We start from the raw sequence: 25,130 nt of genomic DNA, 5'->3' as shown, positions 1-25,130 counted from the left end.
AAGAGGCGAGAAGTGGAGTTTGAAGTTGGAGATATGGTGTATTTGAAGGTTGCACCACAAAAAGGAAAGGATCGTTTTGGCAAAGTGGGAAAGCTTGCGGTAAGGTTTATCGGACCGTACCGGATTGAGAAAAGAGTTGGCGAGGTAGCCTATCGGTTATCAATACCCGAGGTTATGCGATTGCATAAAGTCTTCCACGTTTCACAACTACGGAAGCATGTGCCAGATCCTAGAATGATTGTGCCAGAGCCTATCGAGGAGTTGGAGTCAAACCTAACCTACCCCGAAGGACCATTTGGAATAGGACAAAGAAGAACCCGAAAGTTGTAGAACCGGAGCATTCCTCAAATCCAAGTATTTTGGGGAAAATAGAACCGTAAGGTCACCACATGGGAAGATGAGGATAGGATGCGTGCCAAGTATCCTCAGTTGTTCGCTGAAGAAGATGAGGCAGGACCGTCAGAACCCTATGGAATTCGGGATGAATTTTTTTAAGGGGGGAGAATGTAGTGACCCTCACCTAGGGGTAAATTTTTGACGTGATTTCGAGTCCAAAAGACCGAGAAAAGCAAACAGCAAGAAGAGCTGAAAGTTTGATGAAGGGAAGTCCGAGAAAAGTGTAACGGACCAAGAGTTGTCCGAGTCGTCCGAGACGTACCGCCCATACCGTCCGAAACGCATCATCCGGTAGTCGCCGAGAAATGCCGAGAGTACCGAGTACCAGAGAAAGTGCCGAGTACTCGAGGAAGTTATCGAGTACTCGAGGAAGTTGCCGAGTATCCGAGAAAGTGTCGAGTTTCCGAAGGAAGTTGCCGATGGATGCTGATAGTTGCCGAGAGAGCTGCCGAGGATCGACGATGGTCGACCGAGAGTATTAAAAGTCTTCCCCACCAAAAATCACTTAAGTCAAGGAAGTTAAGTGGATTAATATTTTAATCAAGAAGACTTAGTGGAGTTAGTAGGATGAATATTTTATTCAAGAAGACTTAGTGGGGATTAGTGGAGGATTAAAGAATTCAAGGAAGCTAAGTGGAAATCAAGGTGGCTAATCAAGATTCTTCCAAGTGTTGAGTGTTGCTCTAATACACACTAATGAGGAGAGTGCATGTGACTCTCATTGGTTGCCTCCACCGCCCATTCACTCTATAAATAAGCTCTCATTCCTCTCATTTTCTCACAAAGAAAGAGGGGGTAAGTTGAGAGAGTGNGTTATCGAGTACTCGAGGAAGTTGCCGAGTATCCGAGAAAGTGTCGAGTTTCCGAAGGAAGTTGCCGATGGATGCTGATAGTTGCCGAGAGAGCTGCCGAGGATCGACGATGGTCGACCGAGAGTATTAAAAGTCTTCCCCACCAAAAATCACTTAAGTCAAGGAAGTTAAGTGGATTAATATTTTAATCAAGAAGACTTAGTGGAGTTAGTAGGATGAATATTTTATTCAAGAAGACTTAGTGGGGATTAGTGGAGGATTAAAGAATTCAAGGAAGCTAAGTGGAAATCAAGGTGGCTAATCAAGATTCTTCCAAGTGTTGAGTGTTGCTCTAATACACACTAATGAGGAGAGTGCATGTGACTCTCATTGGTTGCCTCCACCGCCCATTCACTCTATAAATAAGCTCTCATTCCTCTCATTTTCTCACAAAGAAAGAGGGGGTAAGTTGAGAGAGTGTGAGAGAGAAAGAAGAAAAGAGTGAGTGTTGCGAGAGAAAGAAGAAGGTGTTGAGAGGGAAAGAAGAAGGTGCAAGAGAAGACTATCGACAAACGACCATCAACGTTAGATCGATAAGGAAATCGACTCTAACCGAAGGAAAGATCCGAGTTGCCGCGAGAAGAGCTTCATCAAAGGAGATCATTTGTCGACGGTTTACTGTGAGTTCAGGCACATATTTGCATCGGTTTAGATGTAGAGTTAAAAACAACCATCTAGTGCGTGGTTATGCATGTTGCATGTAGATGCATTTACTTGAAGTTCTTTTAGGTTTTCTTGTTTAAATGCATGCGCGGTGAGGTTGTGCTAGTTACTAGATCAAAATGATCTAGTAACAAAGTCAATTTTTGGTTGAGATACTTGTAAGATTATGGGTTTAAAAACCGTATAAACTCAAGTATAAACGTTGGTGAGATCTTAAAGCTTTCTAGTCCGCGAGAAATTACGGCTAAACGTTGTAAGATTTGGTATTGCTAACCTTCCCATTCCGTGCCACATGCAGCCGTGACATGCAACCCATGTTTGTGTATGTGCAGGGTTGGTCACGAAGAGCTCGGAGGTTACTGGGCTCGCTACCCTGGCCGAGGCTATCTACACGACGTGTAATTTTGGTTGATATCCAAACGTTTGCCTTTGTGGTGGCGACTTGGAGAATTCATGAGGGGTTTGGGGAAGAGGGATGCATACCGGGCCCAAATAAATTAAACTTGTTAAAAACTGATGTTTTATTTCAAGTTATACTATTGCATGTTGTTGCATGTTGTTGCTTATGGTTGCATGTAGTTGCGTTTATTGGTAGAGTGATTTCTGTTAGCTTGATAGCTTCCGCATGTCATCTCTGATGGTTGTTGAGTAGTTTTGCTTGCTTGCTTGTTAATCGCTTATGCCTGCATGTTGTTTATCTATGCTTGCATGTTGCTTGTTTATGTTCGCATGTTGTTGTATTTGCGTGCATGTTGATTGTTAATGGGGAATTGGGGTTTGGGATTTATTTCTCTGCAGGAACCCTGAGCTCACTAAGTAATCTTAGATTACTTATGATAATATTGTTGTTTTGCAGGTAACCCTAGAGGGGATTAGAGGGCGTGGTGAACGATAGGACTCCGGAGTAGTTTTCTTTTTGGTGTCTATTGTAAAATAAAAGTATGTTTATTTGCGAACCAAACTTTGGCTCTATGCCTTGTGAACTTTTATGTGTACTCGGTTGTAGTTACTGTTTTAAGTTTTAATGCATTCGGATTTTTCTTTAAATCGAGCGATGTCGTACTGATATAGACTTAGTCCGAGTCGGCTCAACACACGGCGTGTCTGTAGGGTTGCAAAGCCTTAAGGATGGGCCGTGTGGTCGGGAACCTCGCCGAGGGACTGGTCGAAGGGCCTGATTTGTTCTAGCACTTGGCCGGACCTTTGACGAACGTTCCCATAGTAGCGCCGCGGTGCCGTCCGATGGCCTGGGTGGTCATGGTGCGGTTCGGGGGCGTTACAGGGGTGGTCATTGGGCAGATCATTTGATCTTTGTGGAGTTTGANTGCGGATTGATGAATTGGATTGTTGTATCTTATTTTTCTATTGTATTTTTGTTGAGGNCAACAGCTACCAGGCTAGTATTGGGATGGCTCCTTATGAGGCTTTGTATGGAAGGCTGTGTCGTACACCGTTATGTTGGACTCAGGTGGGGGGGAGAGGAGCATATATGGTGCGGATTTTGTTCAGGAGACGTCGANAAGAAGAGAAATAGCTCGGGTTTCTATTTTGGAAGTTTCCATAAATAGAGAGTTTAAACAAAAGGAAGGTTTCCAGAATTAGAAAGTTTCTAAAAAGGGAATTTTTGTGGGAAGTGTTGAGGTAGATCTAGCCGGGAGATACTCGATGGCATCAGATTTGTTTTGCTCAAGGCTGTGTGGGCCCAACTCATGTGATACCGATAGCTCGATGGACTTTGTGGCCAGAGAGTGGGAGTGGTATGAGGCTTCGGATGACGATCCGAGAGCGCGCTCGAGGGTGACGACCCCAGAGCGGGATATTTGAGACTCCCTGTATACCGTAGCTGTGGGCCGCGGCTTGGCAGTGAGCCGGTATGTCTCGAGGGTTGCGACCCGAGAGCGGGGGGAGTGTGTGTGAGTGACTTCCTGGATGCCATAGCTTAAGGCGGATGGCCTGATAGCGAGCCGGCATGATTCGTTGGTTGCGACCACGGTCGGGGGAAGCACTGAGTTGTGAGCAAATAGTGTTTTTGATGCGAGTATATTAGCTAGAGGGAGACCTCATGGTTCAGTCGGAGGTGTGCGGGCTGTTGTGACAGTGCACGGGAAACCTTGGCTGACGGTGTTTAGTACGGTCGGGGATGTGCGGGCCGTGTTGACGGTGGCACGGAGGTCCTTGACGGATGGACGGTGTTGCGGGATTCGAGGACGAATCCTTGTTGGTGGGGGAGAATTGTAACATCCGCGAACCAATTTTTAAGGTTTTTGGTGTGGGTGTCGATCGATACACCAAGGGTGTCGATCGACACCATGTTTTCCGGTTTGGTCCGGTTTGTTTTAATTGCTGTTTGGTTTGGTTTGGTTCAATTAAAATCCCTAAATCGTGATATAAGTGTCTAGGATGAATTAAGTGTTTTGGGAAGTCTCATTTTTGTCGCCGTTAAGTGAGAAAAAGAGAGAAAGGAGAGAAAAAGTTCTGTGATTTTTTTTCTGGGCTTGTTCTTGGTGATTTGGGAGAAATCTGAGGCTGTAGAAGTGATAGCTGTTGCTGGGAATGAAGGAGAAGCTTCTGGAGGTGTTGATTCCAACATTTCTCAATCCAATCTTCTGTTCTTGAGGTGAGTGCTTGACCATGGTTGATCTAAGCATGAGATCTCTCTTGTTTGGGTGTTTTCTTTGTTGTTTGTGTTGTTTGGGTTCGTTGCTTTTGTGATTCCCAGTGATTTCCGAGGTAATTGGGTGAGTTTGGGACGGATTCGAGATGATTTGGAAGGACAGTTCTTCGTTCGTGTTCGTGCAGTTCGCGTCTGCAGGTATGGCATCAATCGACACCATTAGAGCATCGGTCGACACCGTTTGTGTCAGCATTGATCGACACCTTTCAAGCATCGGTCGACACCATGGCTCACAGCATCGATCGACACCGGTTTAAGCGTCGGTCGACACCAGTCTCAACCGATACTTGTTTTCCTGGTTTGATGTATTGCTTGTGTTTTGTTTGCTTGCTTAACTTGAGGGTCTCATATGCTTGTGTGTATAACCTAGAAGATGGGAGGACGGCCTCACTAAGTATTTATGATAATACTTACGCATCTCAATTGTTGTTTGTGGTGTGCAGGTAAAGGAAAAGTGTGATCGTGGAATCAAAGGCGATGAGGAGGAGGATGTTCTAGAGGCTTGATTGACTGTGGTCTAGCTATTGTTAGGTTGCTAGAATTAGGTTGATAGAGCATTGTAGGATGTTGGAACTCTGCTATTCACTGTTGGTTTGGTTTATTGCATTATTGGTTATTGGTTTATTTATGTTGGAATTTTATTGGATTAATGGAATGTTTTCTTTGGTTATCCGCGGTTGTTGATTGTTGCTAGAATGTTAGTGGGTATGGGACCACTAGCGAATTATATGTAAAAAAAAAAAAAGGGGAAGGGTTGTTTCACTAACTCATAATTTATAATCTAAATTTTTATATGTATATCATATTTGATGTTAATTTTGTATTTAAAAGAAAAAAAAAAAGAAAAAAAATATAAAAAAAAAAGAGTAATAAATATGGTTAAATAAATATTTAAAGATAACGCTATTTCAAAGCATAAGATAATAGAAGAATCAACATTAATTAGAATAATATCATAAGATAACATATAATAATAATAATTTCATGTGAATTATGTTTATTAAAATACTGAAATACATTTTGAGAAATATATTGCATATGTGATAATAAGAAAAAATAAATATTGGAATGCTTTCTATCTTACATCTATTTTTAGCTTAAGATATTTTGCTTTAAAAAATATGTTTCTTAAATAATAACATACTTCAATCAAATGAAATAGATAATGATGTATTAAAAGTCTTTTTAGAAAACACATGTCAAAAAGAGGTATATATATCATAGGTTATTTTTTAAGAGTTGGTTATCAACAAATTTAAAATATTATGGAAGATAATGAGTCTTTGTTGCCTATATATATAATATATATATAGTTCCACCAAAAACACTTATTCTGCCCAAACAACACTAAATTATTTATAACAATCTCACTAGAATATTCATTCTCTCTCTCTCCAAAAATGAAGCTATCTAACCGTGTTCTTTCAGCTCTTCTCTTGATCTCTTTTATCCTTATTGCTGCCACTACAGGTTCAATACTCATGTCATGTTATAGTATCTAAATTATCATACATACAAATATTAGTTGTTATATCATATTGAGTATACATTTTTATTATAGACATTAATTACTAAGTACTAACACACATATGCTCAAATGTATTTTTATATTTATAGAGATGGGTTTGGCGGATAAAATATGCAAGACACGCAGCGACCGTTTCTCAGGTGTGTGCTTGAGCAATAACAATTGTGCCATCATCTGCCAACTAATCGAGCAATTTGAAGGTGGTCAATGCGAATTCGACGGAGCCTTCCGTAGTTGTTTATGCACCAAAGCCTGTTAAATAACAACATAATATTATCAAGAACCAGTTGTATTTCAGACTTCTCTCTTTAATAATTACTATGTGGTTATTGGAGTATATATATATATATATATATATATATATATATATATATATCTCTTGAATTACAAACACTCTTTGTTATTTGTGTTTTTTATCTTCTACTTTCGGATTTATTTGTTCTTAAAAATAATAAAATTACTATAAATTAATTAAAATAGTCATTGAAACATTAAAATAAACTTTTGTTTTTATTTTAGTCAATGTTATATTTAAAAAAAAAGCTTATATAGATGCTTTCTTAGACTAACTCGTCTTGTTTAAATTATTACAATGTTAAAACTGAGGATCGATTTACCTTCCATGATAAACATATAGAAAATTTGGTGATACACATTTTACAACATCTTATGCAATTCGTCAAATCTAATTCAATGATACATCATATTCCAATAGTCATGTAATGGTTCCGCATAATATATATTTCATTTTTTGGTCATCCACATATTACATAGCTAAAAGCAATAGATAAGTGTAACACATCTGCATTAATCAAAATTAGAAACATAATTAGGCTAACCACTTTCATGCCAAGTAAACTGGCTAAGACTTCACCAAGCTGATGTAAATTTGTGCCTCAAAAGAGATTCCAACCCGAGAAAAATTTGTCTATCTCCACTATATCCAAGTCTCTTGGAACCATATTTTTATCAGAAGTTGGATGTCTCTCTTAAATATTGAGCTCCACATTGGTCGAATTTTTTTGCCGGACTAGTTGACTGTAAAATGACAGATAAATGAGTGAAGACCTTAATGGAGATCGAAATGATATAGTAGGGATCGCTGTTTTAAAAATCGGCCTCTGCGGCCGATTCATCGCCAGAAAAGCGCTCGGTGGCACCTAGCCGCTGCGATTTCAGTATATTTGGATAAGAAATCGGCTATGTGGAAAACTCACTTTTTGTTAAAATTTAGTTACAAATTGATTATTTATGATTAGATATATAGGGTTTAGCCTTTGGGCATAAATATACTGGAAATCAAACAAAAATTGAGTAAAAAACCAAAAAAAATCAAATTGGTTCATGTTTAGGGTTTGTCGGCGTAGTCAAAGGAAGAAGAAGAAGATAAAAAGCAGTTGCTGAGATCGATCTTGAGAACTAGAACTCGATTTGAATGACTTAAACCACAGCACTACCGAACTTATCTGCGATTTAAGTCAAAATATAAAACATATATCTACTAAAATTAGATATAGTCCCTAAAACTAGTCCCCGGTTAATCTCCATGTAATCTCCGATTAATAAATTAATCGCTAGGCCCACCTTGACCGTCCGACTAGCGCGTAGAAATTTTTAAAACATGGGTTGGGATATACATAATGGAATATTTGTACCATTACATGGTCTCCTTTTAGATGTTGCAAGCACGCCCTAGCTCAGAATTTATATTCTACTCCCTCTTTATTAAAATAGACGATGTTTTAGGAATTTATCTTGTATCACAACGATTGACTTCCTGTATTTTTGTTTTACTAATTAATGCTGTGACATTGTAGATTTCAATATTCATTAATTGAAAATTTAAAATTTGGATGAACTACTATTGGTTAATAGTTATGAGAAATATGTTTTTATAAATAAAATTACACTAGATTAAGACCCGTGCTAGAGCACGAGTTGAAATTCTTTTTATTTATATTATAATTTTAGAATAAAATATTATTTATATGCTTTTTTTTTTTAAAGTTTTTTTGGATAAAACATTATACAATAAAATATTAAATATGATGGCTTGAAAAAAACACATATTTTGTAAGTTTTGTATTGTTAATTTTGTAATTTTATGTATGAGAAATAGTTATGTTTGTTGTTTGTTTTTATTTTAATTTTTGAACATGTTTGGTGAAATTTTTTTAATATGAACATGTTTGATAATTGCATATATATATTTTTTTCGCCTAACAATATATTTTTATGCCTAACAGTATATATTTTGTAACAATACATAGAATATTTAAGATTTTCTTATGGAATTTATATAAATCATTGGAATATTCTCTTTAAGAGGGTTCTTTCGGATATTCTTAAGTGTATTCATATAACCCACAAATTGACCAATTAATCTATAATTTTTTTGTAACCAATATATATTTAATTTATAACCTATTTTGTAACCAACTTATAAAAATTATATATTCTACAAAAAAAGTTGTGTACTTCCATTTTATTATATAGGGGATTTATGACTACATTAATTGTTTTTGTAATCTATTTGATAATCTTAAAAATCATCCTTTCTAATACAGATGGATTAAAATTTATATGTACATTATATTTTATGTTAATTTTGTATTTAAATGAAAAAAAAAGAGAAATAAATCTGGTTTAATAAATATGTAAAGGCACTATTTCAAATCACAAAATAATAGAAGAATCTACTTTAATTAAAATAACATCATAAGATAATATCTAACAATAATTTTATTTGAATTATGTTTATTAAAATATAGAAATACATTTTAGGAATATATAGCATATGTGATAAAAAGACAAAATAAATATTAGAATGTTTTCTATCTTACAGCTATTTTTTGCTTAAGATAATTTGCTTTAAAAATATGTTTCTTAGATATAGTAACATACTTCAATCAAATCAAATAGATATTGATGTATTAAGAGTTCTTTTTAAAAAACACATGTCAAAAAGAGGTATATATATCATAATTTAATTTTTTAGAGATGGTTATCAACAAATTTAAAATATTATGTAAGATATTGAGTCCTTGTTGCCTATATATAGTGCCACCAACATCACTTAATTATTTCCAACGATCTCTCTAGAATATTCATACTCTCTTTCTCTCTCTCAAAAAATGAAGCTCTCTAACCGTGTTTTTTCAGCCCTTCTCCTGATCTTTTTAATCGTTTTTGCTGCCACTACAGGTTTAATACTCATGTCATGTTATAGTATCGAAATTATCATACATACAAATATGTGAATTTAGTTGTTATAACATAATGAGTATACATTTTTATTATAGACATTAATTACTAAGTACTAACACACATATGCAAATGTGTTTTTATATTTATAGAGATGGGTTTGGCGGAAAGAATATGCAAGACACGGAGCGAAAGTTTCTCAGGTGTGTGCATAGGCACTAACAATTGTGCCATCATCTGCCAAGTAGTTGAAAAATTTGAAGACGGTCAATGCGAATTAGACGGATTCTTGCCTGGTTGTTTTTGCACCAAAGCCTGTTAAAGACCATCATAATATTATCAAGAACCAATTGTATTTCAGACTTCTCTCTTTAATAATTGCTATCTTGAATTACATACACTCTTTGTTAAATTTGTGTCATTTATCTTCTACTCTCGGATTTATTTGTTCTTGAAAATAACTAAAACTAATTTAAAATTACTATAATATTTAATTAAAAAGTCATTTAAACATTAAAATAAACTTTTCCTTTAATTTTAATCAATGTTATATTCAAAATTAAAGTTTATATAGATGCTTTCTTAGACAAACTTGTCGTGTTTAAATTATTACAAAGTACAAACTAAGGATCGAGCTACCTTCCACGATAAACATATAGAATATTTGGTGATACCACATTTTACAACATCTTCTGCAATTCTTCAAAAACTAATTCAAAGACACATCATATTCCAATAGTCCTGTATTGGTTCTGCATAATATATATTTCATTTTCGGTCATTCACATCTTACATAGATAATGCATAGGTAAGTGTAACACATCTGCACTAATCAAAATTAGAAACACAATTAGGCTAACCACTTCCATGCCAAGTTAACTGGCTCAGACTTCACCAAATCGACATAAATTTGTGCTTCAAAAGAGATTCCAAGCTGAGAAATCAATCAAAAATTTGTCTATCTCCACTTATATCCGAGTCTCTTGGAACCATACTCTGAACAGAAGTTGGATGTCTCTCTTAAATACTGAGCTCCACATTGGTCGAAATTTTTTGCCGGACTAGTTGGCTGCAAAAGGACAGATAAGTAAATGATGATCTTAATGGAGATTGAAGTGATACAGTTAGGATATATATTATGAAAGATTTGTACCATTAAGCAAGCCCTAGCTCAGAATTTATAATCTAAATTTTTATATGTACATCATATTAATTTGATGTTAATTTTGTATTTAAATAAAAAGAAAGAAAAAAAAGATAAAATAAAAAATTAATATGGTTAAATAATTATGTAAAGGAAACACTATTTCAAAGCACAAGGTAACAGAAGAATACACTTTAATTAGAATAATATCATAAAATAATATGTAATAATAATTTTAGGTGAATTATGTTTATTAAAATACATAAATACATTTTAGGAATATATGGCATAAGTGATAAAAAAGATAAAATAAATTTTTGAATGCTTTCTATCTTACAACTATTTTTAGATTAAGATAATTTGCTTTAGAAAAATATATATGTTTCTTAGACACACATATATATATATATATATATATCTATATATAATACCACCCACTTCTTCCCTTCTTTTTCCTACACAAGACTTAATTATTTTCAACAATCGTTTTATAATATTTATATACTCTTTTCCTCTCCAAAAATGAAGCTCTCAATATTGAATGAATTTTTTTTTCAATAAATTATTTAAATTTGCCACAAAACAATTGGCATATATCCAAGACAAAAATAACCACAAAAGAACCACAACATAAAATAGGTACAAATTTTCCAAAATAGACCTTGAAACCTATCAACAGGCTAGAGACAGATCAAAAAGAAACATTAAAGCTTCTAGAAAGATTCGAAGAATCAAACTTCGTCGGCTTTGCTCTTACTATGACAGAAGAATAGCCACGAGAAGAAATAGCTACAATGCTATAGCCCAAAATTTTGTTGTGGAATTCCGATGCTATAAAAATAGCCACCAAATATGGTTCATATGTACAAAATATTTTGTGTCTTTGGATATATTTTCTTGTAGTATTTATAGTGCCACCAACTTCTTCTTCCTACACAACACTTAATTATTTCCAACGATTTCTCTAAAATATTCATACTTTCTTTCTTTCCAATAATGCAGCTCTCTCGACGTGTTCTCTCAGACCTTCTCCTGATCTCTTTCATCTTTCTTGTTGCCGTTGCAGATTCAATACTCATGTTATGTTATATCTAGTATCTAAATTTTCATACATAGATAGATGTGAATTTGGTTGTTTATATCTTAGTATACATTTTTGTTATATATATATATATATATATACACTACTAACATACATTATCAAATATAATTTTTTATATAGAGATGAGTATGGCGAATAAAATATACAAGACACAAAGCAACTGTTTCTCAGAAACGTGTTTGAGTGATAACAAGTGTGCCTTCATCTGCCACTACATTGAGCGCTTTGAAGGCGGTCACTGCAAAGTCGATGGACCTTTCAGTCGTTGTTTATGTACCAGAAGGTGTTAAGACCATCATGATGATCATAATATTTTCAATAACCAATTATATTTTATACATTAGTTCTTGGAAAATATATACCTTGAATTACGGAAACATTTTGGAGAACATATACCTTGAATAATTGTTATGTTGGAGAATATATACCTTGAATATATTACGGAAGCATTTTGTTAATTTATATATCTTAAATTTTCAGATGTATTTGTTCTCGAAAATAACTAAAATAATATGAAACAATTAAAACAATACAAAAAAAATCTATAATTTTAGTCAATGTTATATTTAAAAAGAAAATGCATATTTCTTTTCATTTCATAGACTCGTTCATGTAATCGTTTTAAAATTATTACAAGTTAAAACACCTTTTGCATTTCATTTTTGTAATACACTTTTTTTTTGGGGGGTCATATCACATCTTTTGACAATAATTTCATGTACTGATCAGATAGATATCAGCTAGGCAGAATATATAGGCACGTACATATTACATAGCCACAACCATATAAACGGTAACACATTTGCAAAGAAAGATTTACATAGATGTTATACATTTTAGGTAATATTACCAGAATCTACAAAAAAAAAAAGAAATTACTAAAATATTTCGGGTATTTTCTAAATACCCAGCTTGCCCTTGTTTTATGTTACCGGAAAAAACGTAATTACAAAAATGTCATTGTCATGTCAGACGCTACGTTAGAAATCGCTGACGTGTATTAAATAACTCAGCCGTAACGCATTACAAAGGTAATGACGGCAGAGTTATAGGTATGTTTCGGCTGATTTATGGAAAAAACATTTGAGTAAGAGCGGCTGACTTAGAGCATAACTCAGCCAAGCGCTACGGCTGACTTATTAAAATCTGGCTGAGTTATGCTCTAACTCAGCCGTCTTTACGGCTGAGTTTTCACCCGATGGTTGAGTTATCAAAATTTTGGCTGAGTTATCAGTACGACACGGCTGAATTAACTTTTTCGGGTGGCTGAGTTATGAAAAATGGCTGACTTATAAGATGTAGTTACGTTTGAGTTATGGTTAAAACTATAATTCAGCCGTGATAGGCTGACTTATCGTACAACTCGGTCATTTCACAGCTGACTTAGTAGCAAAAGATTAATTACTAGAATATTATTCAGTTATGACTGACTTATTAAACGATACGGCTGAGTTACATATTTTCAGTTGATGAAGCGGCTGAATTTGGCTGCCATTTTTTTGCTTTTTAATTACTGTAATGTTATTCATGTTGTGACTGAGTTATAATTTGTTTGATGGCTGAGTTTTATTTAGGCTGAGTTATAATTTGTTTGATGGCTGACTTGCCACGTCAGACGCATCATCCATGTCAGCATTCCATGTCATCATCTTTCTTCTCCGGAAATACGAAACGTCGTTCCTTTGACTTTGTTCTTACATGGTTTTTACCTTCTTCTTCACCTTGTTCTTCTACTTCTTCTTCATCTTCTTCTTCACCTTGTTCTTCTACTTCTTCTTCACCTTGTTCTTCATTTTCTTTCATGGATCCAGTTCCGGTACTAGTTGTTTCTGGTAATTGGGTAAAGAAACAGAGATATATATTTAACACCGACGATAGAGAGTGTATAGTTGTGCAGATAGATGGAGGCACAACACACGACAAGCTTGTGGTACTAGTTGTTTCCGGTAATTGGGTAAAGAAACAGAGATATATATTTAACACCGACGATAGAGAGTGTATAGTTGTGCAGATAGATGGAGGCACAACACACGACAAGCTTGTGGAGCTTGTTCTTGAAGACTACAGATTGGACGTGTTTAGCCATGAGTTAAATGCATGCTCTCGATGTAAACAAGTTGAGCACAATGCGAAAACTTGTCCGATGCAGTATTATTATAATACATTTGTTTTATTTTGTGCAATACTCAGGCGTCAAGCATTATAACTCAGCCGTCATATTAATCGACGAGACCTTTCATTTTCTGCTGTCAGATTATTCCTTGTGATAACTCAGCCACAAAGCATTATAACTCAGCCATCATATGAATCGACGAGACCTTTCGTTTTCCCGTAAATACTATAACTCAGCCGTCAAGTAATATAAATCAACTGTTTTCTTTCAGATTATTTATTGTGATAACTCAGCCACAAAACATTATAACACAGCCGTCATATGAATCGACGAGACCTTTCGTCTTCCCGTAAATACTATAACTCAGCCGTTAAGTTTTTTTTTTGGGTTGTGACGAGGAAAATCGAAAATGATGTGTATTTAAATTTGCTGATGTGTATTTTTTTTTATAATCAAAATCGAAAAACTAAACCTACGGGGTAAATTGTAATTACACACAGGACACTAAACATTTGAGCAATTTTTAGAAGATTGTTAGATATGAGAAATAAACTAACTTTTGGATAACATTTGAGTAATTCTTTCTTAATCAAAATTAGGAACACAATTAGGTTAGCTACTTCTGTGCCAAGTAAACTTGCTCAGACTTCAGCAATCGGAGAATTGAGCAAAGATTTGTCTCTCTTGACTATATCCCGAGTCTCTTGGAACCACACTCTAAGCAGAACTTGGATGTCTCTCTCAAGTACTGTGCTCCACATTGGTCGCAGAATTTTGTAGGACTAGTTGGCTGTGGAAAGACAGATGAACATATATATGAGGAATGGAGATCGAAATGATACAATCGGATATATATTATGGAAGATTTGTACCATTACATGGCCTCCAGTGAGGGGTTGCAAGCAAGCCATGTGCTGTGAAATAGATGGTGACTGGTGGGTGTGAGATAGTTCAGGGTCACATTGATGGTTCTGACCGGGAAAATGTGTGGCTGCGTGTTGACTTTGGTAAATAGATTGATGATGGTGGTGGCTCTGTTGAATAGATTGGTGAAATTGATGAGACAAAGATGACATATGATGTTTGGAAGGAGAAGGAGTGTGATGTTCCTGCAATTATGATTAATTTTGGAAAGATCATTAACATTAGAATTTGCCATAGTATGTATATTCAAAAAGAGTATGTGCATACTTCATTATCGGAGCGAAACCCTTGTGTATTGGCTAACGTTGAAGAGTCTATACTTGGAAATGTCTGCAAAGCAAAACACAAACACACTGATGTGACCCGGGGACGCGGATGCGGAAGGAGAAAGGATGCGACTTCGGTCAAGTTGAGATTGGAGGAACTTCCCTCGGCCAAGCTTCAAGAGACTGAATCCAGGATGGATTCAAACGACAGAAACGTGACACGGTGAGGTTCCAATGAGCTGGTTGCGAGAACGAACGTGAGGCCATAGCGGATTGACCGGTTACGGCTGAAAGGAGCAGATGCGGCTATCGGCAAGACTCGGTGGGGAACGTTGATGGAAGCGTGTGAGATGGAGCGATGGAAGTCTCGAGAACTGATGGTAAAGAACTCGAGGCTGCGAAGGTGGATTCAAGATAAACTCGAGAGCTTATGGAAGTGAACTCGAGGTTGTGGAGGTGGAACGAAAGAGATGAAGGTGGGATAGAGGTGGATTGATGCGACGACACAAGAGGGCTGGCTCTTCTCTTGATACGGTCACTAACAAGCCATGAACCCGGTTCAAGGCTTGCTAGGGTTCTTTCCCTTAGGCAATCCCAGATTGACTAATGAAAGGATGGAGAAAAGTTCAAGAGTCTCTCTTGAGGAAAATTTCTATTTCTTTCAAGTCTGATTTTTACAATGAGGGTTGATGCCTTTATATAGTGAGGCTTACATAAGGAGACTCTAAAACCCTAGAGACGTGGCCATGATCTAAACCATACACATGGCCAAAAGCAAAAGAAAAAGTAAAGTAAAGCAAAGACCAATCGAACGGTCAAAGAAGGTTCAAGAAGAAATTCAAAAGAAAATAAGGGAAGGGGATAGGGTGGCCACGTCATTGGCTGAACGTTGATAGGATCTTCACTTCCTTGGCTCCCAAGCATGTCAATAAGTGTTTCCAAGTCGTGAGCCAAGTGGGATCGAAGAGGAGATGCACTAGAGTTTGCTGCCTCGTTAAAACCTCTTTGGTAAACCCATTGGGACAAACCCAAAGTAGGAAAAAGAGTACAGCTCCTTCTAATGGCTTAGGGGTGTCTTCACACTAGCGTGGTGGTGAAGACTCGTGATTCAGGCTTCCCAAAGCTGGTTGTGTCTTAAAGCTCTCTGGTGATGCTAACCTCGGGTCCTTTGTGCGTAGGTTGAAGCTCAGCCTTGAAATACTCAAGATGTGAATTTGTTTTGCTCCTCCAAGTTGATTCTTCGTTTGGTCGCCTTGCTGGAGCTCCCTTGGTCGCGTTGAGGCTCCTGGGAGGGTCGCCGGTGCCTTGGCCGCGTTCGAGATAGGCGTTTTGTCCGTGTCCGATGCTTCTCGGTCATGCGTCTCGGAGCTGTCCGGGACGTCTCGGGCGTCTTGGTCAGAGGGTCAAACCTGTGATCACATCACACACTGTCACTTGTTCTTCCAACTCAAAGCTATAAAGAGAGAGTTGATTGGTCTTACAGGCAAGCCATGGATGCTGGAGACAGAATTTTGACCACGCCTATGCTTGGGTCGAGGGCAATAGAATTTATTAGCTCTCGCAGAGACAGCCACTTCACTAGGGCCTGTTAATCGCTTAAACCTGTAGTGACAACATCCAATTATATGTTGATGTAGATAATAGTAAAAAGTCTTCATGATGATTGCTCACCATTCAGCATCTTCAATAGGCAAATCATCTGGCTTTTCAACAATATCCAAACCATTGACCACCACGAAACGAACTCGTTTCTCGTCATGTACTACCAATTCTGGAAATCTTGCCCTTGTTTCAACGGAAGTCGCCAGTTCTCTTCTTCTCCTGTAAAATATACCATAGAAGAGACAAATCGAACATATCAACTAATCAATGCTCAAACATAATCACACATTTGCAAAAACATCAGAACAGATACAAAAATACCTCTCTTAGGAAACTTCTTAGTTAATTTCCGATACAAGCCACCAGCTGCTTCAAGAGAAACCCCAATAGTCTTTTCCCTTATCACATTCAACGAAGCAAGCCTCACATTTGCTTCACCAGCTAAAGTCTCATACAAATTCGCAACATACATCAACGGTAACGCAAAACGCGGATCACCTTCATATTGTATATCATCAGACTTCCTCTTGAGTTTGTTATTATTATTATCATCCTGTCCGTCTTAAACCACATCAAGAACAAGCTTGTCCTCACAAACCTCAATCACATGTTGGGTAATAAAGTAGTCCATGATGATTTGTAGAAATCTCGCTCTTGCTGATTCAATCGGTGAAACATCCGATTAGTAAATTAATCACTAGGCCCACCTTGACCGTCCGACTAGTGCCTAGAATTTTTTAAAACATGGTTGGGATATACATAATGGAAGATATTTACCATTACATGGTCTCCTTTCAGGGGTTGCAAGCAAGCTCTAGCTCAGAATTTATATTCTACTCCCTCTTTATTAAAATAGACGATGTTTTAGGAATTTATCTTGTATCACAACGATTAAATTTGTATTTTTTTTAACTAATAAATGCTGTCACATTGTAGATTTCAATATTCATTAATTGAGAATTTAAAATTTGGATGAACTACTATAGGTTAATAGTTATGAGAAATATGTTTTTATAAATAAAAATACATTTATGACTAAACATTAATTGTTTTCGTAATCTATTTGACAATCTTAAAAAAATTATCCTTTGTAATACAGATGGATTAAATTTTTATATCTACATTAGATTTTATGTTAATTTTGTATTTAAATGAGAAGAAAAAAAAGAGAAATAAATCTGGTTTAATAAATATGTAAAGGCACTATTTCAAATCACAAGATAATAGAACAATCTACTTTAATTAAAATAATGTCATAAGATAATATCTAACAATAATTTTATGTGAATTATGTTTATTAAAATATAGAAATACATTTTAGGAATATATAGCATATGTGCTAAAAATCCAAAATAAATATTAGAATGTTTTCCTATTTAGAAGGCTATGATCTCTTAGCACTTTGGAACGATATACAGTATTAAAGTTTTGAATTCACTCTCTAATTGTCTAAGGTACTTCTCTGTCTTTCCCGTTTTGTTTGTGTTTTTTAAATTTCTCTCTCTGATAAGATTTCTTGTTTCTTTATTTCAGCAATTGACTTCTGTAACAAAGAAAACTTGTTTGAATTAGTTGATATAATTATGAAAATCACAAGTGAGAGACACATAGATGCTCAAGTAAGTGTTTCCTAAGATGTTGATAGTCTCATTGATTAGTCAGCTCTTTTTTATCGAGATTTTGTTTCTTCTTATCAGGCGAATACGGTGGCTGCTTTTGCGAGATTGACTGTGGAGGATTCTAGGAAGCTTTTGTCTCCTGAGTTTCATCCTTCCTGGGTTGTCTTCTCCGAGCGTGAGAAGTTAAGTTACCACCATCAATTTCTTGTGTTTACATTGATCTGTTTGCATCTACTTACATGTCTTTCTCTTTTTGTTTATTTGGTAGAAACGAAAGTTGTAGATTTTTTTCATCCTTGGGACTGATTCTTCTTACTTTGGCTTTTATTTATTCAGTTGACTTGGCTGAGCCAACACTTGACAAAGATCTGGCCTTATATTGATGAGGTATGTTAGGCTGTTTTCAGTTTGCTTTCTGTTTAGGGTCAAATTCATTGAGTGAGCAATATATGTAACTTGATGGAGAAGGTATTGTTTCTAATGGATGGATTTTTATTCATCGGAGTCTAAATTTATAAGTGCATATGTGGAGCCTGTTCTCGAGCAATATAGACCTGCCATAGTATTGACTAATTTTGATTTGCTTCAGGTAAGTCCTTCGAAAGATGTTGATGATCTCATTGATGCAAAGGAGATGTCTAAGTGTAGCAGAATTTGTGACAAGGTACATGTTTTCTGACTTTTTTTTGTGGTGAATTGATTTTATTACATGTGTGTTTTGAATTCATCAGACATTTACCATTGTTTTCTTTCTAGATTACATACACCTGTGATTATTTCTAAGAGCTGTATGATTTGGCAGTGGAGTCATGCTAATGTTGATCATCAGGTTACATCAATTTGAACCTTTTGATATATGGATTCTTGTTTATTTTTTCAATTAATTGCCATTCTTTAGCTCTAGTAGTGCAACTTACTTCACACATGAAACTAATCCAACCGAATAATTGTTATACATTCAGATTGCCGACTAGATAAAAGGAGCACAGAGAGAAGAAAATGAACAGCCCCTGGACGGATAGCCATATTGAAGAATCTCTAAAACCTTTTGAAGAAATGGGACGAGGAATAATTGAGGAAGGGAAAGGCAACACTAAGAATTAAGCAAGATATGCATAGTGGAAATTTTGATATGTATGAACTTACTGCCTACAAGGCAAGTTAAACTAAAATCATCTCTGGTTACATTTAAGAAATAGGCTCTCTCCTGTCTCTTGTTGTCTGACTTGTTTGTAAGTTTTGCAGTTCACGCCTCATCCTAAGGCTGGTGACAAATGGTGTATCTATCCGAGCTATGATTATGACTACTGCAGTATTGATTCTCTTGAGAAAACGCATTCGGTATGTCCCTTTCTAGGTCTATTGGCTACTAGCAGCATGAATTAGTATAACTTCAGCAACTGCATTTTGTGACCCACTATTTTACTTTTAAGTATTAGAAAATCCCTTATGAATCTAAAGCATCTATAGTTCTTAAAACTATTTTTTTTTGTTTTTGACATTTTCTTTTATTTGCATAATACTGTAGTAGCTCTGTACTCTTGAATTTGAAACCCGACATGCTTCATACTACTGGGTAAAATACTAACTTGCTCATTTTCTTGTCTTTTGGTCTTCACCCATCTATTGTGTAATGTGTGCTTCCAAGGAACTGAGATGTCAAGTTACAAATGGGATCTCCGCCACAAAGAGTCGCATGCTCATATATGTACGCCCAGTTTATTATTCATCCGCTTATGACTTTTCTTTTCATTATGTGCCTGTGTGAACAGATACGTTTATGGTTTTTCATGGCCTTCCGAATAAAGTAAGTAAGAGTGACCTTCTTTTGTGGGTTTAATATACAAACAAACGATTTCAATGTTAACTTTAGCTTTATCTGTTCTTAGTTACATTTGCTTGCTTGATTGCATCAGTATTGAATAATTTTTACAAGATGTTCATGTCCAACTACTCTTATTGTCTCTGTCTGTTTGTGTCTTCTAACAATGCAAGTTATGTAGCATTAATGGCTCAAATATTTGATATCAACAGAATATAATGGATAAGTGGTGTTCCTTTTCAGCTCGATGCACTATTTTTAAGGTGTTCCAGATTAGATTCATTATAAAGGAGGAAAATTTTATTTGATAGAGACCCCTTGGTAATGTGATTATCCTCATGGCAGGTGTGGCGGCGCTGGCGTTCTTGTTTGTTTGCATATGATCATACATTCATACTTAAGGCTTCCCAGGTTTGTTCTTTTTGGCATCCTTGATTAACTTCACTTAAACTTTTACTTCATTTGCTACAAGTTTCCAACTGTCATTCTCTACTACTCACATTTTAGATGTACCATCTTCAGCGCATGATAATTTTGTATACGTCTTCAAACTTTTTATTATTTAGTACACATATCAGAAGGTTTGCTATATATTTACACATACTGTTTGGCATATGTCTATGATCTTCGTTAAATTTGCTCTCTATTGTTCTATGTTGAAGTGATGGTAGCATGATACATGTGAGTTCTTGAGCATCATATTAGAGAGGAGTTTAGCAAAAAAAGCATGATGATCCCTCGGCATTCTACAAGGTAAACTGTGTTACACATACTAGTTTTAGGTTCCCTTCTCTAGAGTTATATACATTGACTAATCTGACTTTCGAATGAAGGATTCAAAAGATTATTATGGGTTCGCTCCTGGTAAATCTGTCTTGCTAAGGTATAGAAAGGGATATTATTCATCATTATTACTTTTTCTTTTAATATGATTCATTTGTGACTATATGTGCTTCTTGCTTTATGCAGATATGCTTTCCCATTTGCGTGCACCAACGTTTCCTTTGCTGATGATAATGAAATAGTTCATAAGCCGAAGATTATTTTCTTTGAAAATCTTTATATTTTATATAATTTTGTGGCTCTTTCTTACTGTTTCTTTTTATCGGGGTTCTTCTACATTAGGTAGCTGAATCTTCCCTAGGAAAAGAGCCCATAATGGTTGAACTCCGATAATTTGAGAAACTCTAACTTCGAGGTATGCATATTGTTCTCTAGCTTTTGTTGTAGTTACAAAGATTGTTCCCTAAAGCTAAATTGTATCTAATATGGTAATACTCTATGGAACTCAATGATGATTGGCTCACTACCATTAACCCGAACTCCAAAGTGGCAGTTTATGGTGCTTATGCTGTATCAACCCTTAAAGATGCTGGGAGACAGACTCCAATTCGAGAGACTTTGTATTTTCTGTTTCAAGATCATAAAAATTGCTTCGCTTCTAGATGAGCACATTGTGCTTTTTAATTTTTTGTATTCTCTCTGTTCAATACTTGTGTATCATACATAAGGTCTCTTATGCTATATAATCTATTCATCCTAGATATTTTAACTGGAGGTTGAGATTGCAAAAAGACTCTGCGATGATTGTGTAAATCTCTGGGAAGAAGAGAGAGGGCGTAGATATGATCGGTTTGATCTTCCAGTAGCCGCCATTGATGTGCAGGTAAGAAGCCATCGATGAGAAAGATAAGAGAAGCGTTTAAATTTTTCTTTTGATTTTTATTTAAATTGGGTTTAATTAAAGTTTTGGTGGTTCAGTTGAAAATTTAGCGATTCCGTTTGATTCTCATATCTTAATATGAGAGTTAAGATACTAAGTTTGTTAGACACAGACAGGGCAAGAAGCTTTTGGTTGTCGATAGCATGAAGTCAGGGTATGTTAACATGATGAGATGGGTCTTTCTATTCATCTTTAAACAATTTATCTTCTGATACGTTTTGACAAATGGTTTTACTCTGCTGGAATTGAGCGTTTCCACCACAGATGAAGATATTGCCTATTCAGCCGAGGATATGGTGCTTCTAGTCTCAGGTACTTTCTTCGAGTCGATCTATTCTCTCTTTGTCTAATTGATGGGTTTTGTTTTGGTGTAGTTTTTTTTCTTTGTATTTTCAGTGTCTTTTAGCGTGAAAGGGATTTGAAGCGCTGAGAGGGATCTGATGATGGACATGCTTGGAGCACTTGATCCCGGGAATCCCCAGAGGTATGCATTAATATATGAAACTGCTGGTTTTCTTTCAAGTAATGGAAGCTGCTTCTTATGGAGATGTGTTGTAGCAGAGTTTTTTAAAAGAAGAACAATGTTGAGCAATGTTGAGCAATGTTGTACTTATCAAAAACATATAATGACTCTTGTGAACACTACAAGCCTACAACGTAGGTTTCTGTTCCTTCATCCGATGCTGTTTCCGCACATTTAATGTGGGTTTTGCTAAAGGTTAAAGTACTTTACTTTTTTTTTTAAATTCTCCAGAGACTAGGAACTTCTATGTTAATGATAGACATTAAATGATATTTTGCAGCGTGTTCTTCAGCTTCACAATGATATCGCAAAGGTCGGCTCTGTTCCTTGCTATGATTATGACTACTGCAATGTTGATTCTCTTGAGAATATAACGCATTCGGTATGTCCCTTTCTAGGTCTTTTGGCTACTTGCAGCATGAATTAGTATAACTTCAGCAGCTGCATTTGTGACCCACTATTTTAGTATAAGTATTAGAAAATCCCTTCTGAATCTAAAGCATCTTTGTGGTTTTGACATTTTCTTTTATTTGCATAATAGCAGCTCTGTACTTAAAGTCAAAGCCAAAGGTTATTTTCTTTAACCATCTTTATATTCTGTATAATTTTGTGGCTCTTTCTTACTGTTACTTTTTCTATACGAGGTTCTACACTGGGTAGCTGAATCTTCCCTAGGAAAAGAGTCCATAAAGGTTGAACTCCGATCATTTGAGGAACTCTTTAACTTCCAGGTATGTATATTGTTCTCTAGTTTTAGTTGTAGACTTGTAGTTACATAGATTGTTCCGTAAAGCTAAATTGCTACTGAACTCAATGATGATTGACTCATTTCCATTAACCTGAACTCCAAAGTGGTAGTTATGATGTATCAACCCTTAAAGATGTTGGGGTAGAGACTCCAATTCAAGAGACTAGATGACACATTGTGTGTTTTGATATTTTTATCCTCCCTGTTTTAATGCTTGTATCATAAGGTCTCATATTCTATATAATCTATGCATCTGAGATATTTATTTGATTCTATATAATGTATGCGGAGTCTCTTATTCTATATAATGTATGCATCTTAGAGTCTTTTATTTTATTCTATATAATGTATGCATTTTAGATATTTATTTTATTCTATATAATGTATGCGGAGTCTCCTATTCTATATAATGTATGCATCTTAGAATCTCTTGTAGATATCTATTCTGACATAGGTGCGACTTCTACATATATGAATTGTAGTTTCCTCGAATCTTGAAAGTAGTTATTTTTTGTTATGCTCTAAACCTTTCGTGATTGTTTTAAACATGTGAATGATATCCTAGAATTTTCAGTTTTGTATCAGACATTGAGAAAATGTAGATTTTACTTAGGCTATTGGACCATTACATAGTGTGCTTTTAAAATACATATTATCTCTGTTGTTTGTTTGAAATGGACAATATTTTCTCTATTTTTTTGGCTTTGTGTTAGAGTATAAAATCTGTCCGGTCATGAACACAATTCTTTGGTTGGTAGTGCCATCGTTTTTTTTGTCATTTTTCTTTGGATGTTACCATCCTGACTTTTGCATCTTGTGTCTTAGAATGTTAGTGTGATAAACTGACTAAGGGTATATTTATTCTTGTATGTCTATCTTAAATTATACCCAATTAAGGGTATATCGATGTCTATGATTGGTTGTGAGTATGGAGGATGTAAAGGACTTTAAATTTAATATTTTGTTTAGTGCTTGGTATTTTAAATGATTGAACCAAATTAAATTAGATATTCAAACAAACTTGGAGATGTTTACAAATTACATACTAGGAGTGAGCGAATATTTTTTTTTGGAAGATACCAGGTTGAACTAGAAGACGGGACCGAAAACATAATAAATGAGTTATATACTACAATTATATACCAGGTTCTGTTTGGCACCACCATTAAGTAAGTCTTCGTGTGTTGCTAAATTAATTCATCGAATGATCAGGTTCGATGAATTAAAAAAGAATACATGATCGTTGTGTGCGTCGTTGATCACGTTTAATACATCAACGATGATGGTTAGATTCGTATTGAACCAAAAGACATCAAAGTTAGTGGGTGCAAAGTTAAATGCGTTCGTAGCTTAACAATTAAACCTTCTTTTTTGGGTTACTCCTAGTTTATAATCTCAACATTAGAGTTTTATTATGTGAAAATCTCCTCTATGTTTTATTAAACGCTCGACATTGAACTATGAGTGTCTCAAAGAATCACTCTAATTTTCAAAATTTATACAATTACACAGACAATTGGAAGAAACAAATACATGTTGGGCTTCACCCACCACTGAAGCTTCGAAATATATATTTGGGCCGTAGAGAAAATCATTTAGTGACTCTTTTTCCTTAAGGCCTATAAAGATAAAACTCTCTCTAAGGCTTCTACATGCATAGGCAGAATATATTTATTATTCCATGGTAATTGCAGACCACAAAAGAGAGTATGACAACTAAACATCTATGTTATGTTTTCAGTGTGATACTTCACTAAGAACCTTCGGACACGGCAATGGTACGAAACGAAAACCCATTATTACTTGAACAATGCGCAAAGCTATATGACTATATATGGGTTTATAGATATACCGTACGTATAAATCTGTTATTGTATAATGTAAGATCAGAGAAACAATAATAATTTCACGTGTGACAAGACATATCGACCAGTGGACTGAGGTGGGGTCGTAAATTTTGCAAATTCACAAAAAACTGAGTAAAGGATTTTGCAGGCGCGGGGTATATTTGTCTCTGCACCAAACCCATGCATACTCCTGCAAAATCACGACTCAAATAGTTTTTTTCTCTTTCCTTCGTTACATCAAAATGTAAATAATTTTGTCTTACTTCACCTTTTTTTTTACTGTTAAATGTTTTAAAAAAAATTATCGTCCTTTTTCTTCAACTTTTTTCTAGAAGAATAAAAAAACAATGATATGATCGGTAATAAAATATATATATATAT

At 35.4% G+C, this 25,130-nt stretch overlaps 1 protein-coding gene, 1 long non-coding RNA gene and 1 pseudogene across 2 annotated transcripts; 2 read left to right on the top strand and 1 right to left on the bottom strand.

Annotated features, from left to right (window-relative positions):
* The first annotated feature begins 5,949 nt into the window (after positions 1-5,949).
* On the top strand, positions 5,950-6,393 carry LOC109131535 (defensin-like protein 8). Its single transcript, XM_019242581.1, has 2 exons — positions 5,950-6,054; positions 6,202-6,393. The coding sequence occupies exons 1-2, from the start codon at positions 5,985-5,987 to the stop codon at positions 6,369-6,371; spliced, it is 240 nt and encodes a 79-aa protein (XP_019098126.1). The 5' UTR covers positions 5,950-5,984; the 3' UTR covers positions 6,372-6,393.
* A 2,755-nt stretch (positions 6,394-9,148) lies between these two features.
* On the top strand, positions 9,149-9,728 carry LOC104773111. The gene is made up of 2 exons (XR_765025.2): positions 9,149-9,316; positions 9,469-9,728. It is a non-coding gene; the product is annotated as an uncharacterized LOC104773111 (long non-coding RNA).
* Positions 9,729-14,632: 4,904 nt separating this feature from the next.
* LOC104773118 lies at positions 14,633-18,647 on the bottom strand (annotated as a pseudogene).
* Positions 18,648-25,130: the final 6,483 nt, after the last annotated feature.

Source organism: Camelina sativa, unplaced genomic scaffold, assembly GCF_000633955.1.
Source record: "Camelina sativa cultivar DH55 unplaced genomic scaffold, Cs unpScaffold00456, whole genome shotgun sequence".
NCBI lineage: Eukaryota > Viridiplantae > Streptophyta > Magnoliopsida > Brassicales > Brassicaceae > Camelina > Camelina sativa.
Note: the sequence above shows the minus strand (reverse complement) of the source record. Positions and strands in the feature narration are given on the sequence as shown.